Raw genomic sequence first — 14,122 nt, 5'->3', positions numbered from 1 at the left:
AAAGGAGTGTGTTCTTTAATAAAGATACTCAGTTGATTGCATCCTGCCTTTGAGTTCACAACCCTCTCTCGGCTCGTCACAAAGTAAACAGGATTGCTGGATATGGTATATTTGTTGCCATATCAGGTTTCACATTCTCTCTCATTTGAAGCCCACTTCGAACCATTTTGATATGACATCAGTTTTGTTCGACGAAGATTTTGCTCTGTCGTCATGATGGTCCCATTCCTTGCCTGTGCAGTAGTAAGGAAAATTGGATAATCGAGTCAGTTTCTTGATATCTCAGAAAACATGGCAGGGTGTCGACCACTTGCTTCGGAGAAAGGCTCCTTACATCTTCAAGGAAGACATGGAGATCAGACACTTGGATGTTCCCGACCTGAAAATCGTCTTCTATTGGGACGCCAGGTTACAGAGACTCGTGAAGGACATGACGTGGTGGCTCAAGTACGAAGCGAATAGACCAATTCGGCTCATTGTTAGTAAGTATGAATTACCCGACTGTCCCAAATGTCAAAAGTTTGATGCGTCTCAAGAAGAAATCCTTCTAAGAAAATATATTTAAATGCGCGGAAATATAGCTGTATCAACGCGTGTAAATCTCTATATAATTCTGATATCAGACGAATATAAGTAAAACTTGTTGAACATGTGCGAGCAAAACAAACACGGTTAGGAAACAAAGTATAACATCCCAATTTTAAGATATATTACTTAAGGTAAAACCGTAGGAGTCAAGTTAAGCTGTGTGTGCAACTTGTGACATTTTAGCTGTTGTTAGTGAAGAAAACGAAGGCATCTTTTGCCTACGGAAACTTATAAAAAACTACCATTTCTGAAAATCTACGTAACCTGTACTAACCGTGTGTCACACGATCATACATAGTAACGACATTTCATTTTGTGTATATATTATGTTTGTATCTTCGCTCTTCCCTCGCACTAAAAAAGAACCTGAATAAACATGCCTGTTTTTCTCATTGTTAACGGTGTCGGTTTTGAACATGAAATTTCCTGTTGCATTGAGCTTTTGTATATAAAGGAGAGTGTTCTATAATAGACTCACTCGGTTGCTCTCTTCCTGTCTTTGAGTCACAACCTTCTCTCGGCCCGTCACAAACCAATTACACAACACTCACTCGCCAACTAAACCATTTGTATCCCTTTCTTTCTGTTGAACGTCGTCGTTTGATTAATCCGAGCGTAATTATTTTAGCGGAGATACAAAAATCTATTATTATAATGAGTATCTGCACATAAAAAAACAGTCCTTAATTTGTTTATCAATAAATCTTAATTTCGTATGGAGATCAACTATCTCATATGCAAGACCTTTGTTCATCGCTTTTCAGATACACTCATCTGTTCACATGTGTCCTCCCGTTATAATTATTATTATTAAATGCTAAGCTGCAACCCTAGTTGGAAAAGCAGGATGCTATAAGCCCAGGGGCCCCAACAGGGAAAATATCCCAGTGAGGAAAGGAGAGCAATGGTTTGATTTTGGAGTGTCCTTCTCCTAGAAGAGCTGCTTACCATAGCTAAAGTGTCTCTTCTACCCTTACCAAGAGGAAAGTAGCCACTGGACAATTACAGTGCAGTAGTTAACCCCTTGGGTGAAGAAGAATTATTTAGTAATCTCAGTGTTGTAAGGTGTATGAGGACAGAGGAGAATCTGTATAGAATAGGCCAGACTATTCAGTGTCTCTGTACGCAAAGGGAAAGAACCGTAACCAGAGAGAAGGATCCAATGTAGTACCGTCTGGCCAGTCAAAGGACACCATAACTCTCAAGCGGTAGTATCTCAAAGAAAGTCGTATTTAGTGACATTAAACATTCAAGAGTAGTTAATAAAGACAGAAAGACTACGAATTTATCGTTCCTTCTCCTTTGTGACAAGGGACTCCTTTTGCCGCAACGTTCTTCAGCACATGAAATGGACCTTAGCCTTATACACCTGTGAGGAAAGGAAATAAGGGAATACCCTACATGAGAAGTAATGAATAATCAATGTAAAATATTTTGAGATTAGTAACAATGTTAGAATAAAATTGTTATACATAACCTATGAAGAGAAACTTGACAGATAATAATACCAATTCCCTAATATCGCAAGAGGGTCTGCCCCTCTCTTTTATTCTTCTCCTGTACTTCACTTTCTCCCTATTTCCTTAATCTTTCCCATCCCGAGTACCTGCCTTTGAGCTATAAACTGGATTGTATCCAGGGGTACTCTTCCTTTCCCCCATATTCCCCACTTCCCTATCCTTATTATTATTATTAACTTGTCAGCCTGTTCAACATGAAAAAAATCTGTTTGAATTATATGTTGAAGTCTCCCAAGACTGACTCGTTTACTACAAGTACCCTTAACCCGATATTTTACTATCTTCAATATTTTTTTTAGTTCCTTCCGAGAGAAATTTAATCTAATTATAAGGAATTCAAGACCTGATTGGTCAGCTTTTAGGTCTCAATAAAAACCTGAAAATTTGCAGTCATACAAATTATAATAGTCTTGTTTGGGGGTACACTCGGGCACCCTATTCTATCTACTTTCTCTTCCTCGTGTTTTGTTAAAGTTTTTTATAGTTTATATAGGAAGTATTTATTTTAATACTGTTACTGTTCTAAATATATTTTATTTTTCCTTGTTTCCTTTCCTCCCAGGGCTATTTTCCCTGTTGGGACCCTTGGGCTTATAGCATCCTGCTTTTCCAATTAGGGCTGTAGCTTAGCAAGTAGTAGTAGTAGTAGTAGTAGTAGTAATAATAATAATAATGATTCCTAGACCAGGGGTAGGGAACCCTTTTTTTTTTTTTTTTGGATGAAGGCCATCTTGCAATTCCTCAATGCTCCCTAAGGCCGCATAGAATTTTGTTGGTTATTTTATCCTCCAAGTAATTTATTAGTAATCTAAAGAAAGAGTGACAGGTTTACAAAAAATTAAAGCATTATGATTTCAAATATTTGAATTAAGTACTTTTTATACAAGTAATCAGTAAATGCATTATATTGAAAACTAAATTTTAAAATATTTCATTCAAGTTTGGGTAATTTTCATATTACCGTAAGTAAATGAATAATATCGAAAACATGTCATTTTCAAATTACTTTAGTTAACCAAGTAGGTTCTTTGTATTAAAGTGATAAATAAAATAATATTAATCTTTTGGAAAAGATAGCTTATAAATATCGACAATATAACCTTTTCAAATATTTTATATTGGCAAGTAGGTACTTTTTAAACAATCATATCTCATAAAAATGCAACATCCCATTAAAAAATTGTATCTGTTTAAACACTCTTAGCTGTTTTCATTGAAAAAATCAATTATTTGCTTTCTTAAGATGTTCAATAAATCCCTAATTTTTAGCCATCATAGCTGGAACACCATCAGTGCATAACTTATTATAATAAGGAAGTAAAATTTATTCCTCCTTTGTGACACTGATTATTGAAGTTGTTAAAATGTCTGTTCCTCTTGTCCTTGCGTTAAGGTTACCTAAGGGAAGCTGTTTTTCATACAATCAAAACTCATCAGTGAAAGCACAAAACAGGAACTCTCTCGTCCATCATACGTTAAATCACTCACTCACTGCAACTAGCAGTTTTTCCTTGTTAGCTACAACAGCTGTTGCAGCTGACAAGGAAAAAAACTGCTAGTTGTATCAAGTTAGGATTCATTGAATTCAAGGAAAAATTGCTTCCATTCTCTGGGAGGTATATCACTGAACACAACTTTTTTTATTGTCTGTGTGTACATATTTGTATGTGTGTACATACAGTAGAATGATTTCAAACACACAATATTCAGTGTCAAAGCAGAAATGTACTACACATACTGTACATATATCAAAGGCCGTAGAAGGCCGCACTTGATGGTCCAGAAGACATTATGCGGCCTTAAGGCCACATGTTTCCCATCCCTGCGGCCTAGACTATAAAGGATGTTAATGGTTTAAGGGATTCTATAACTACGTGTAAGGATAGTACAATTTTTTTTTTTTTTTTTTTTTTTTTTTTTTTTTTTTTAAATCTAAATAGGTACAGGAGCCCATTACATGATTCATAGCAAAGACGTTTTCAAGAAGAAAGGACGTGCAGGTGCCGCTGCTAAATTCCGAAGACATCTTCAACGCAACTGGCGCAACCTTAATTCCTTGGGAAGGAAGATCCCAGTCACATTTCATTTCATCGACCATTTTCAGGTAAATTTCTCACACCCCTCTGTCACCTGTCGTAAATTCTTGATCAATATCTTACTATATACCATCCTGCTGTAAAAAGTTTTGTTAAATTTATGAAAGGTTTATGTTAATGTTGTTACTGTTCTTGAAAATGATCTTGATTATTCTTTACTTCTCTTGGAGTTCAATTTTTTCCTTGTTTCCTTTCCTCACTGGGTTATTTTTCCCTGTTGGAGCCCTTAGCCTTATAACATCCTGTTTTTTTTTTGTTTTTTTAACTTGGGTGATACCTTAGCTAATAATAATAATAATAATAATAATAATAATAATAATAATTTACCCCATCTCTGGTAGTTTATTTTTTTCCTTGTTTCCTTTCCTCACTGGGTTATTTTTCCCTGTTGGAGCCCTTGGCCTTATAACATCCTGCTTTTTTTTTTCAACTTTGGTGATACCTTAGCTAATAATAATAATAATAATAATAATAATAATAATAATAATAATAATAATAATAATAATTTACCCCATATCTGGTAGTTTATTTTTTCCTTGTTTCCTTTCCTCACTGGGTTATTTTTTCCTGTTGGAGCCCTTGGCCTTATAACATCCTGTCCTTTTTTTTTTTTTTTTTTAACTTGGGTGATACCTTAACTAATAATAATAATGATAATAATAATAATAATAATTCACCCCATCTCTTGTAGTTTATTGTTTTCCTTGTTTCCTTTCCTCACTGAGTTATTTTTCCCTGTTGGAGCCCTTGGCCTTATAACATCCTGCTTTTTTTTTTTCAACTTTGGTGATACCTTAGCTAATAATAATAATAATAATAATAATAATAATAATAATCCACCCCATCTCTTGTAGTTTATTTTTTTCTTGTTTCCTTTCCTCACTGGGTTATTTTTTCCTGTTGGAGCCCTTGGCCTTACAACATCCTGTCTTTTTTTTTTTTAACTTGGGTGATACCTTAACTAATAATAATAATAATAATAATAATAATAATAATAATAATAACATCCTGGTTTTTTTTAACTTGGGTGATACCTTAGCTAATAATAATAATAATAATAATAATAATAATAATAATAATAATAATAATAATAATAATAATAATAATAACTCACCCCATCTCTCGTAGGAAAAGCTAGTGTACCCGCAACTGAAAAATGTATGGAACAACGACAACGTGGATTACTACAACGTGTTATTGAAGTCGAAGCTCTCCTCTTCCTCCTTAATTTCTTGGGATAGCAATGTTCCTTTGTCGGGAGATTACCATGACCAGTGCGCAGCTGACCCGAAGAAGACCGATGACCTCGCTTGGAGATGTCACGATCCAGTTCATATGGGGTTCGGGGTCATTGATCAGTACTGGAATATGTTCTTAAATGACGTTTGTAATAAGTATCTCTCGCTTAGGGAGGATTATTGCTGATGGGATATCAATTAACACAGCTTAATGAGTGGCAGTACAGTTGGACACATCAATAACCAACCATATAGTGTAAGGAGAGATGGCTGAAGTGGTGGGCGGGGCCAAACACAGTAACTGTAAACAGTAAGGATATGGCTGGGTGGACTTCCTCAGAGCCATGTGTACCATGAATTCATGTGTCCAACTGTACATAGAAGTAGGCAAGCAAATCAGAGTTCAGGTGAAGTCAGGACGAAAAGTTTTATAGCTATTAATAAACAGACAGGTGTATGTATAAATTATACACATGGAAAAAAATTGTCTTGCTGGAATTAGAAATAGCACCAGAATATTACACTTGAATTAAAATTCTCGTAAAATTGCTGGAATTAGAAATATCACTAGAATATTACACTTAAATTACTCTTTGCAATTGCTTCGAATAGTGTTCTATATTGTTTTGTTCTATTTTTTATCACTGGTTTGATAATCTGTTACCTGTATATCAACAAGCATGCCATGAAGTTCATGCAACTTATATAGAGGCATAAATCAACGATGATAAACTGTTAATTGTTGTAACATGATTCCCACATTCCTCTAATTTTTTCGATAAAGATAAGGTCTGTTTCTTAAAGTAATATTATTGACATAGCGATTTCATAAAATGTGAAAAAAAAATTGCATTTCGATATACATACTGTTTTGCCTGAACTACTGTCAGTTATCATAATAAAAATAGAGATGCAGAGCGTTTAAGTATACAATGATCCTATCTAATGATCTAAATTGAGTTTACCTCAATCGAAGATTTACACAGAATTAATGATTAAACCAACAAAAGCATAACGGTAGGTCTACCACTCGTCTCGCTTCGGATTAGAAAACGGTTAAACTCAAGACTATAGACCTTGGTTAAACTGGTTCTATCCGGCTAGTTCTAAGATAAAGCGTCTACAGAAACGTTAACCAGGAATACAGCTAACCTAGTCGTTCAAACTATTTATTTCTATTTGCGATTGTTGCTTAGTTTTTCGATGCTACAATCTTTAGTTGAGGAATTAAACATTTCAGTAAATAAACCACAATTTAAAGAAAAGTTTCATATGAAGGAGCAAACATCGCTATTAAAAATGGGTCTGCTTTACAATGTTAATTATTGAGTTTATATTAAAATTGTGCAGAAAACTGGAAAATGGACTCCACTCTACCCATGGGAATCAGTGCCTGAAGGAATCCAAGGTGAAATGGACTTTGATGAGATAATCTAGGCTCCCAAGGAAGCATCATTTATTATAATAACTTATAGCTTCATAATCTGTTCTTTCTTATAGCCCATTTAAGGCAGCGTCATCATGACATTTTAATTTGCATCCAAGAATATAAAAAACTAAAATTGTATTAAACAATACATAGGCCTACACACACACACACACACACACACATATATATATATATATATATATATATATATATATTATATATATATATATATATATATATATATAGGCTACATACATTATATATATATATATATATATATATATATATATATATATATATATATATATATATATATATATATATATATCACAAGCACACATGATTTCAATCAATGTAAATATCACCCACGAATGGCATTTAATACCGAATTCTATCTTGGGAATATATATCCACTGTTACCATAAAATGAATTCCAAGTGGATATATATTCCCAAGATAGAATTCGGTATCAAAATGCCATTCGTGGGTGATATATATATATACATACATATATATATATATATATATATATATATATATATATATATATATATATATATATATATATATATATATACCATCGCCATCATCTCCTCCATTCGTCTTACTCTTGAGCTTTTAAAGCAATACTTCTCCATTTATCATCTCCTACTTCAAGCTAAGTCCTCAGCCATGTAGGCCTGGTTCTTCCAAGTCTTCTAGTGCCTTGTGAAGCCCAGTTGAAAGTTTGGTGAACTAATCTCTCCTGGGGAATGTGAAGAGCATACCTAAACCATCTCCATCTACCCCTCACCATAATCTCGTCCAATATGGCACTTCAGTAATATCTCTTATAGTTTAATTTCTAATCCTGTCCAGCCATTTAACTCCTAATATTCTTCTGAGGGCTTTGTTCTCAAATCTGCAAAACCTGTTGGATATTGTTTCATCGTCATACCACGACTCATGTCCATACAGTATTACCGATCTCGCTTAAACTAAACTGAAATATAGCCTGATTTTTACATGTAATTTCAAGCGATTTGATTTCTAAATTTTACTTAAACTAGCCATTGTCTGATTCGTATATGCTATACAAACATAAAGTACTCATATATATATATATATATATATATATATATATATATATAAAATGTATATATATATATGTATATATACATGTATATATATGTATGTATATAAATGTATATATATATATATATATATATATATATATATATATATATATATATATATATATATATATGTATGTATATGTATATATATATATATATATGTATATATATATATGTATGTATATATATACATATATATATATATATATATATATATATATATATATATATATGTATGTATATATATATATATATATATATATATATATATATATATACATATTCAAATGTTTATGTATATTCATATATACATACATAGACACATATGTATGTATGTATGTATGTATGTATTTCTGTACGTGCATTGTGGCACAATTCCGTCACATGAAAAACGCAGTTGATATTGTATGTATGTACTGTACATTGACAAAAATAGTTTCCTGAAGAAAACGGAAACCTATTGTGTTTATTTTTTTATTTCAATGTTAATTTTCTTTTCTTTTTTTCTAATAATTTTTGTATAAAAAGGGATATGTAAGCTAATAATGTAAACCAGACTTAGCCAGCAGGTTTAGTATCAACGCATTAATTTTTCTTTACGTGTTTCTTTTTTTTTAATGTTGGTAAGGGATGTCATATATTGATATGTAACGGATGTAATTTCATATATGCCACCTTAATTAACGAATATGCATCTAAAATCTATATTGTTTGCTTAACGAATATTTGATGTTTCCTAGCATTCTGACATCTAAGGTCATTGACGCCGGCTTTCATTGTGTTCAAGTTTATATTCATCAAAACCTACCACGCCCGTTGCCGTGACCAGGATTCGAACCTGGGTTATTGCGGCCACAACGCAATGTACTAACCACTATACGATCACGGCTACCGAAGACGCAGCAGTGACTCGTCAGATACTAAAGAAGTCCCCAACAAGCCTAGCCACTGTGCCACAATCTCTCTCTCTCTCTCTCTCTCTCTCTCTCTCTCTCTCTCTCTCTCTCTCTCTCTCTCTCTCTTTCATAGCTAGAAAATAGGAGTATCAGTTGCTGAATGCTCTTGACCTTTATAGTATTATATTGGAAGCAAATGCGATAAAATGATAAAATATTCGTCAAACAGTCATACTTACACAACTCTTTTAAAGTTTATTACGAATAACTTTGATAATGAAGTTTGATTTAGAATGTTTTAATTAAGCCTAAAGAAATGGGAAAAGGTGACATGTGCGTATAGAATACTGAAAATTGCCAGAGGGCGACGAACCAGGAACTGCCTCATCAGCGACAATCAGTAAAATGTAAATGTCATCGAAAAGTGACCCAAATAAATTATCTAGGGTCAAGTTTTTTTTTCTTTTATTATAAAAATACAATTACATTTTATTCATTTACATTTTTGTGTAATTATTCTATTTACAAAAATATAAAAAAAAATAACAAAATATAGATATGAATTCATGTTTACAAATATAAATAAATCAACATAAATCAAAATCAAAATACATAGTCTAGAAATTCTTTTGTTATGTACTTTGAAATACTGTCTGTATACCTACACCTAATATACATCCTTTGGGATTGTAATTTATTATTTAAGAAAAACATTATATCTTTGTAGCCATTGCTATGCTTATTACACATCCATAAACAATCTGGTTTTAGTTCCAATTTCATCTGAAGAGCTGCTCATCAGAACGTCAGGCGAGCAAGCACAACTCACTGCGCCGTGGTGACCAACCACTGAGGTAACTTCCTCATCATTATTTCTATTATTAGTACTAGTAATAGTTAAGCTAGAACCATAGTTGTACAAAACAGGGTGATAAACAAAAGGACTCCAGCAGGGAAAATAGCCCAGCGAGGAAAGGACACAAAGAAATAAATTTCAAAAGAAGTAATGAACAACTAAAATAAGATATTTTACAAACAGTAACAGAATTGAAATAGATCTTTCATGTATAAACTGAAAACTTCCATAGCCCCCAAAAATACAAGAGGAAGAGATATAAAATAGTGTATCCGAGTGTACCTTCAAGCAAGAGAACTCTACCCCAAGACAGCAGAAGACCATGGTAAAGACTACAGAGGCTATGGCACTACTCAAGTCTAGCGAACAATAGTGTAATTTTGAAATGTCCTTTTACTAAAAGAGCTGCTTACCATAGCTAGAGAGTCTTTTCTACCCTTACTAAGAGGAAAGGAACCACTAAACAATTACGGTGAAGTAGTTAATTCCTGGATCGAAGATGAATTGTTTGGTAATTTCAGTGTTGTCAGGTATATGGGGACAGAGGAGAATGTGGAAAGAATAGGCCAGATTATTCGGTGTATGTGTAGGCAAAAGAAAAATGAGCCGTAACCAGAGACGGGGATCCAATATAGTACTGTCTGACCAGTCAAAGGACCTAATAACTCAACCAACGGTAGTATCTTAACGGGTGGCTGGTGCCTTGGCCAACCTACTACCTACATAAACAGCTTAAACTTGCGAGACTGTGTCAAAGTATTCTATTATTCCTTTGAATGATTACATTAGGCTTGAAATGTAACAAAATGCGAATTGATATCACAGCACCTATCAAAAACTCACACTCTGGAGAGAGAGAGAGAGAGAGAGAGAGAGAGAGAGAGAGAGAGAGAGAGAGAGAGAGAGAGTCAAAGTCAAAAACCTTTATTCCATTATAAAATGGTTATTCGGTTACATAACAATATAAATTATTTACATAAAATTCACAATAATTGGATTGTAAAAATCTAGGATATATATATACATTCAAGTAAAATTTAAAAAATATTGCTTAAGTTTTTGAATAAATCAGAAATAACTAAGAGAGAGAGAGAGAGAGAGAGAGAGAGAGAGAGAGAGAGAGAGAGAGAGAGAGAGAGAGATTACCTCGGTTAGTTACGCGATTTGGGTTAGACGGTTTGATTAAGTCTTTATTAATCGGATACATTTTGTTTTTACTGATTTGTTATCGTTTAATAGTTTAATGCTTACGATACAAAGAAGTTAGATAACTTAAGACTCTAACTGAGAATGTTCCAAAACAAATAATTATAAAAATAGATTACAGAGCCCAGCATAGTAACTTTAGCTAATGGTTAGTAAGCTATTGGTCCATTTCAAGGGTTTGTTAATTGTCAATTCGTTCGACGCTCATGGTTGGGGGGTTTGGGGGAGCCTATAGGTCTATCTGCTGAGTCATCAGCAGCCACTGCCTGGCCCTCCCTGGTCCTAGCTTGGGTGGAGAGGAGGCTTGGGCGCTGAACATATACTATATGGTCAGTCTCTAGGGCATTGTCCTGCTTACTAGGGCAATGTCACTGTCCCTTGCCTCTGCCATTCATGAGCGACCTTTAAACCTTTAAGAGCTTCACCTGTAATTGCAAGAGGTCAAATAATTTGTTGACTGAAGGCTTAAGGACATATTAGCCATTTTTTGCCGTGCATTTAAATTTAATTTTTGCGTAAATTGGGATATTAATAAATAGGGCCTCGGTTAAATTTCGCCAGCCGTCTCTATCTTGAGCTTCTAATTCAGTACTACTCCATTCATCATCTACTTCACGCTTCATAGTCCTCAGCCATGTAGGCCTGGGTCTTCCAACTCTTCTAGTGCCTTGTGGAGCCCAACTGAACATTTGGTTAAGTAATCTCTCTTGGGGAGTGCGAAGAGCATGCCCAAACCATCTCCTACCCGTCACCATGATCTCATCCACATATGGCACTCTAGTACCCTCTCTCATAGTTTTATTTCTAATCTTGTCTTGCCATTTAACTCTCAATATCCTTCTAAGGGCTTTGTTCTAAAATCTACTAAATCTATTTGAGATTGTTTCATTGTCATACCATGACTTATGTCCATACAGTAACACCAATCTCACTAAACTGATATATAGTGTGATTTTTATGTAATTTTAGGCGGTTTGATTTCCAAATTTTGCTTAACCTAGCCATTGTCTGATTTGAATTTTTCAATCTTTCACTAAACTCTAATCCTTAAAACCCTGTATTGGAGATCATAGTTCCTAGATACTTGAATGATTCTACCTCATTAGTCCTTTCTTCTTCCAATGATATTTCAGCTTCTATTGCATACTCCGTTCTTATCATCTCTGTGTTTTTTCTATCTATCTTGAGTCCAACCTCGTGTGATATTTCATGCATTTTGGTAGGCAAGCATTACAAATCCTTTGGTGTTCTGCTAAGAAGGACAGTGTTATCAGCATACTCTAGGTCTGCTAAATTCCTATCACCAATCCAGTCCAATCCTTTTCCACCATCTCCGACTGTTCTACGCATTACATAATCCATGAGGAGGATAAACAACATAGGTGACAACATATTCCCTTGGAGTACTCCGCTGTTCACTGGAAATTCATTTGATAAGACTCCATTAACTTTAACTTTGCAGTTTCTATGCTCATGAACGGGACTTAATCAAATTTACATATTTAATAGGAATTCCATTATAACGCAGGACTCTTCACAAAATTGGCCGGTGCACATTATCAAAGGCTTTTTCATAGTCCACAAATGCCATCACAAGGATATTTCTATATTCTACGTATTGCTGCACATGTCTCTAAATGAAAATTTGGTCAGTGCAACTTCTACCTTTTCTAAATCCTGCTTGTTCATCTCTCAGCTTTTCGTCAATCTCTCTCTCCAGTCTCTTAAGAATAAACATACCATATATTTTCATAACAACTGACCTAAGTGTTTTGCCTCTGCATGATATATGTATGTATATACATATATATATATATATATATATATATATATATATATATATATATATATATATATATATAATATACATATATATATATATTTATATATATACATACATACATACATATATATATATATATATATATATATATATATATATATATATATATATACATATATATATATACAGTATATATATATATATATATATATATATATATATATATACATATATTATATATATACATACATACATATAAATATATATATATACATATAAATATATACATATATATACACACACACACACACATATATATATATATATATATATATATATATATATATATATATATATATTTATATATATATACATGCGTGTGTGTGTGTATGAAAGGAGTCCACCCATGTCAAGAAAATTTTGGTTCTAACTAAGGCTCTTAGGATTTCGTGATTATCTGCGACTGAAGCAATATATATAACTTATAAATTGAACGATAAAATAGAACTTCGTAATCATTTGAATGATAATGCGATGCTTGGAAAATAGTGTTAGATTAATCATGGATAGCTAACTTTATAGACAGACTTTTACAGGTTGAGGAATTCTTGTGTGTAAAAGAAGTCAGTGATTTATCTATAATTAAGCCTTTTAGCGATAAGCTAGCTAAGGATATATCTGATATAAATGCTAGACAAAGGTTTATGGCTTTGCTAATATTTTTTTTTAAATGTATTTTCCACTCCAGATAGGTTTATTAGGAGAACATCAAAGTTGGAGCAAATGCTTTTTTGTTGACCAGGCGGACATGAGTCTTTTTATAGTTTATTTATGACTTATTTGTTTTTGATGTTGTTAATAGTTTATATATGACTTGTCTGTTTTGATGTTGTTACTTATTTTAGAATGATTTATTGTTAATTTGTTCTCCTCATTTATTTATTTCCCCATTTCCTTTCATCACTGGGCTATTTTTCCCTGTTGGAGCCCCTGGGCTTATAGCATCTTGCTTTTCCAACTAGGGTTGTAGCTTGGATAGTAATAATGATATTAATAATAATAATTGAACGTGAAATAAGATTAGATAACCCGCATAAAACTATTTATGTTCCTTCGTATCGATTATTACCTAAATTTCAAGCCTATATGTGTTTCTTGACAAGGGCACCAACTACCCGCTGAGATACTTCCGCTAGAGAGCTATTGGGTTCTTTGACTGGCCAGAGAGTACTAGTCTACATTGGATCCCTCTCTCTGGTTATGGTTCATTTTTCCTTAGCCTACACATACGCCGAATAGTCTGGCCCATTCTTTACACATACTCCTCAGTTCTCATACACCTGACAACACTGAAATTTCAAAACAATAAGATAATTATTGAACATAAATGTTTAT

The 14,122-nt window shown here is 33.3% G+C and overlaps 1 protein-coding gene and 1 non-coding gene across 2 annotated transcripts in view; one reads left to right on the top strand and one right to left on the bottom strand.

Annotated features, from left to right (window-relative positions):
- LOC137641444 (uncharacterized) overlaps nucleotides 1-5,875 on the top strand; it is a 14,516-nt gene extending 8,641 nt beyond the window's left edge. The window contains exons 4-6 of the mRNA XM_068373989.1: nucleotides 287-482; nucleotides 4,049-4,212; nucleotides 5,333-5,875. Coding sequence (XP_068230090.1) covers nucleotides 287-482; nucleotides 4,049-4,212; nucleotides 5,333-5,629 — 657 coding nt within the window. The 3' untranslated portion in view covers nucleotides 5,630-5,875. The remainder of the gene's footprint in view (nucleotides 1-286; nucleotides 483-4,048; nucleotides 4,213-5,332) is intronic.
- Nucleotides 5,876-8,803: 2,928 nt separating this feature from the next.
- On the bottom strand, nucleotides 8,804-8,875 carry TRNAH-GUG (transfer RNA histidin (anticodon GUG)). Its single transcript has one exon. It is a non-coding gene; the product is annotated as a tRNA-His (tRNA).
- Nucleotides 8,876-14,122: the final 5,247 nt, after the last annotated feature.

Source organism: Palaemon carinicauda, chromosome 1 (genome assembly GCF_036898095.1).
Source record: "Palaemon carinicauda isolate YSFRI2023 chromosome 1, ASM3689809v2, whole genome shotgun sequence".
NCBI lineage: Eukaryota > Metazoa > Arthropoda > Malacostraca > Decapoda > Palaemonidae > Palaemon > Palaemon carinicauda.
This window is presented reverse-complemented; position numbering and strand designations above follow the sequence as displayed.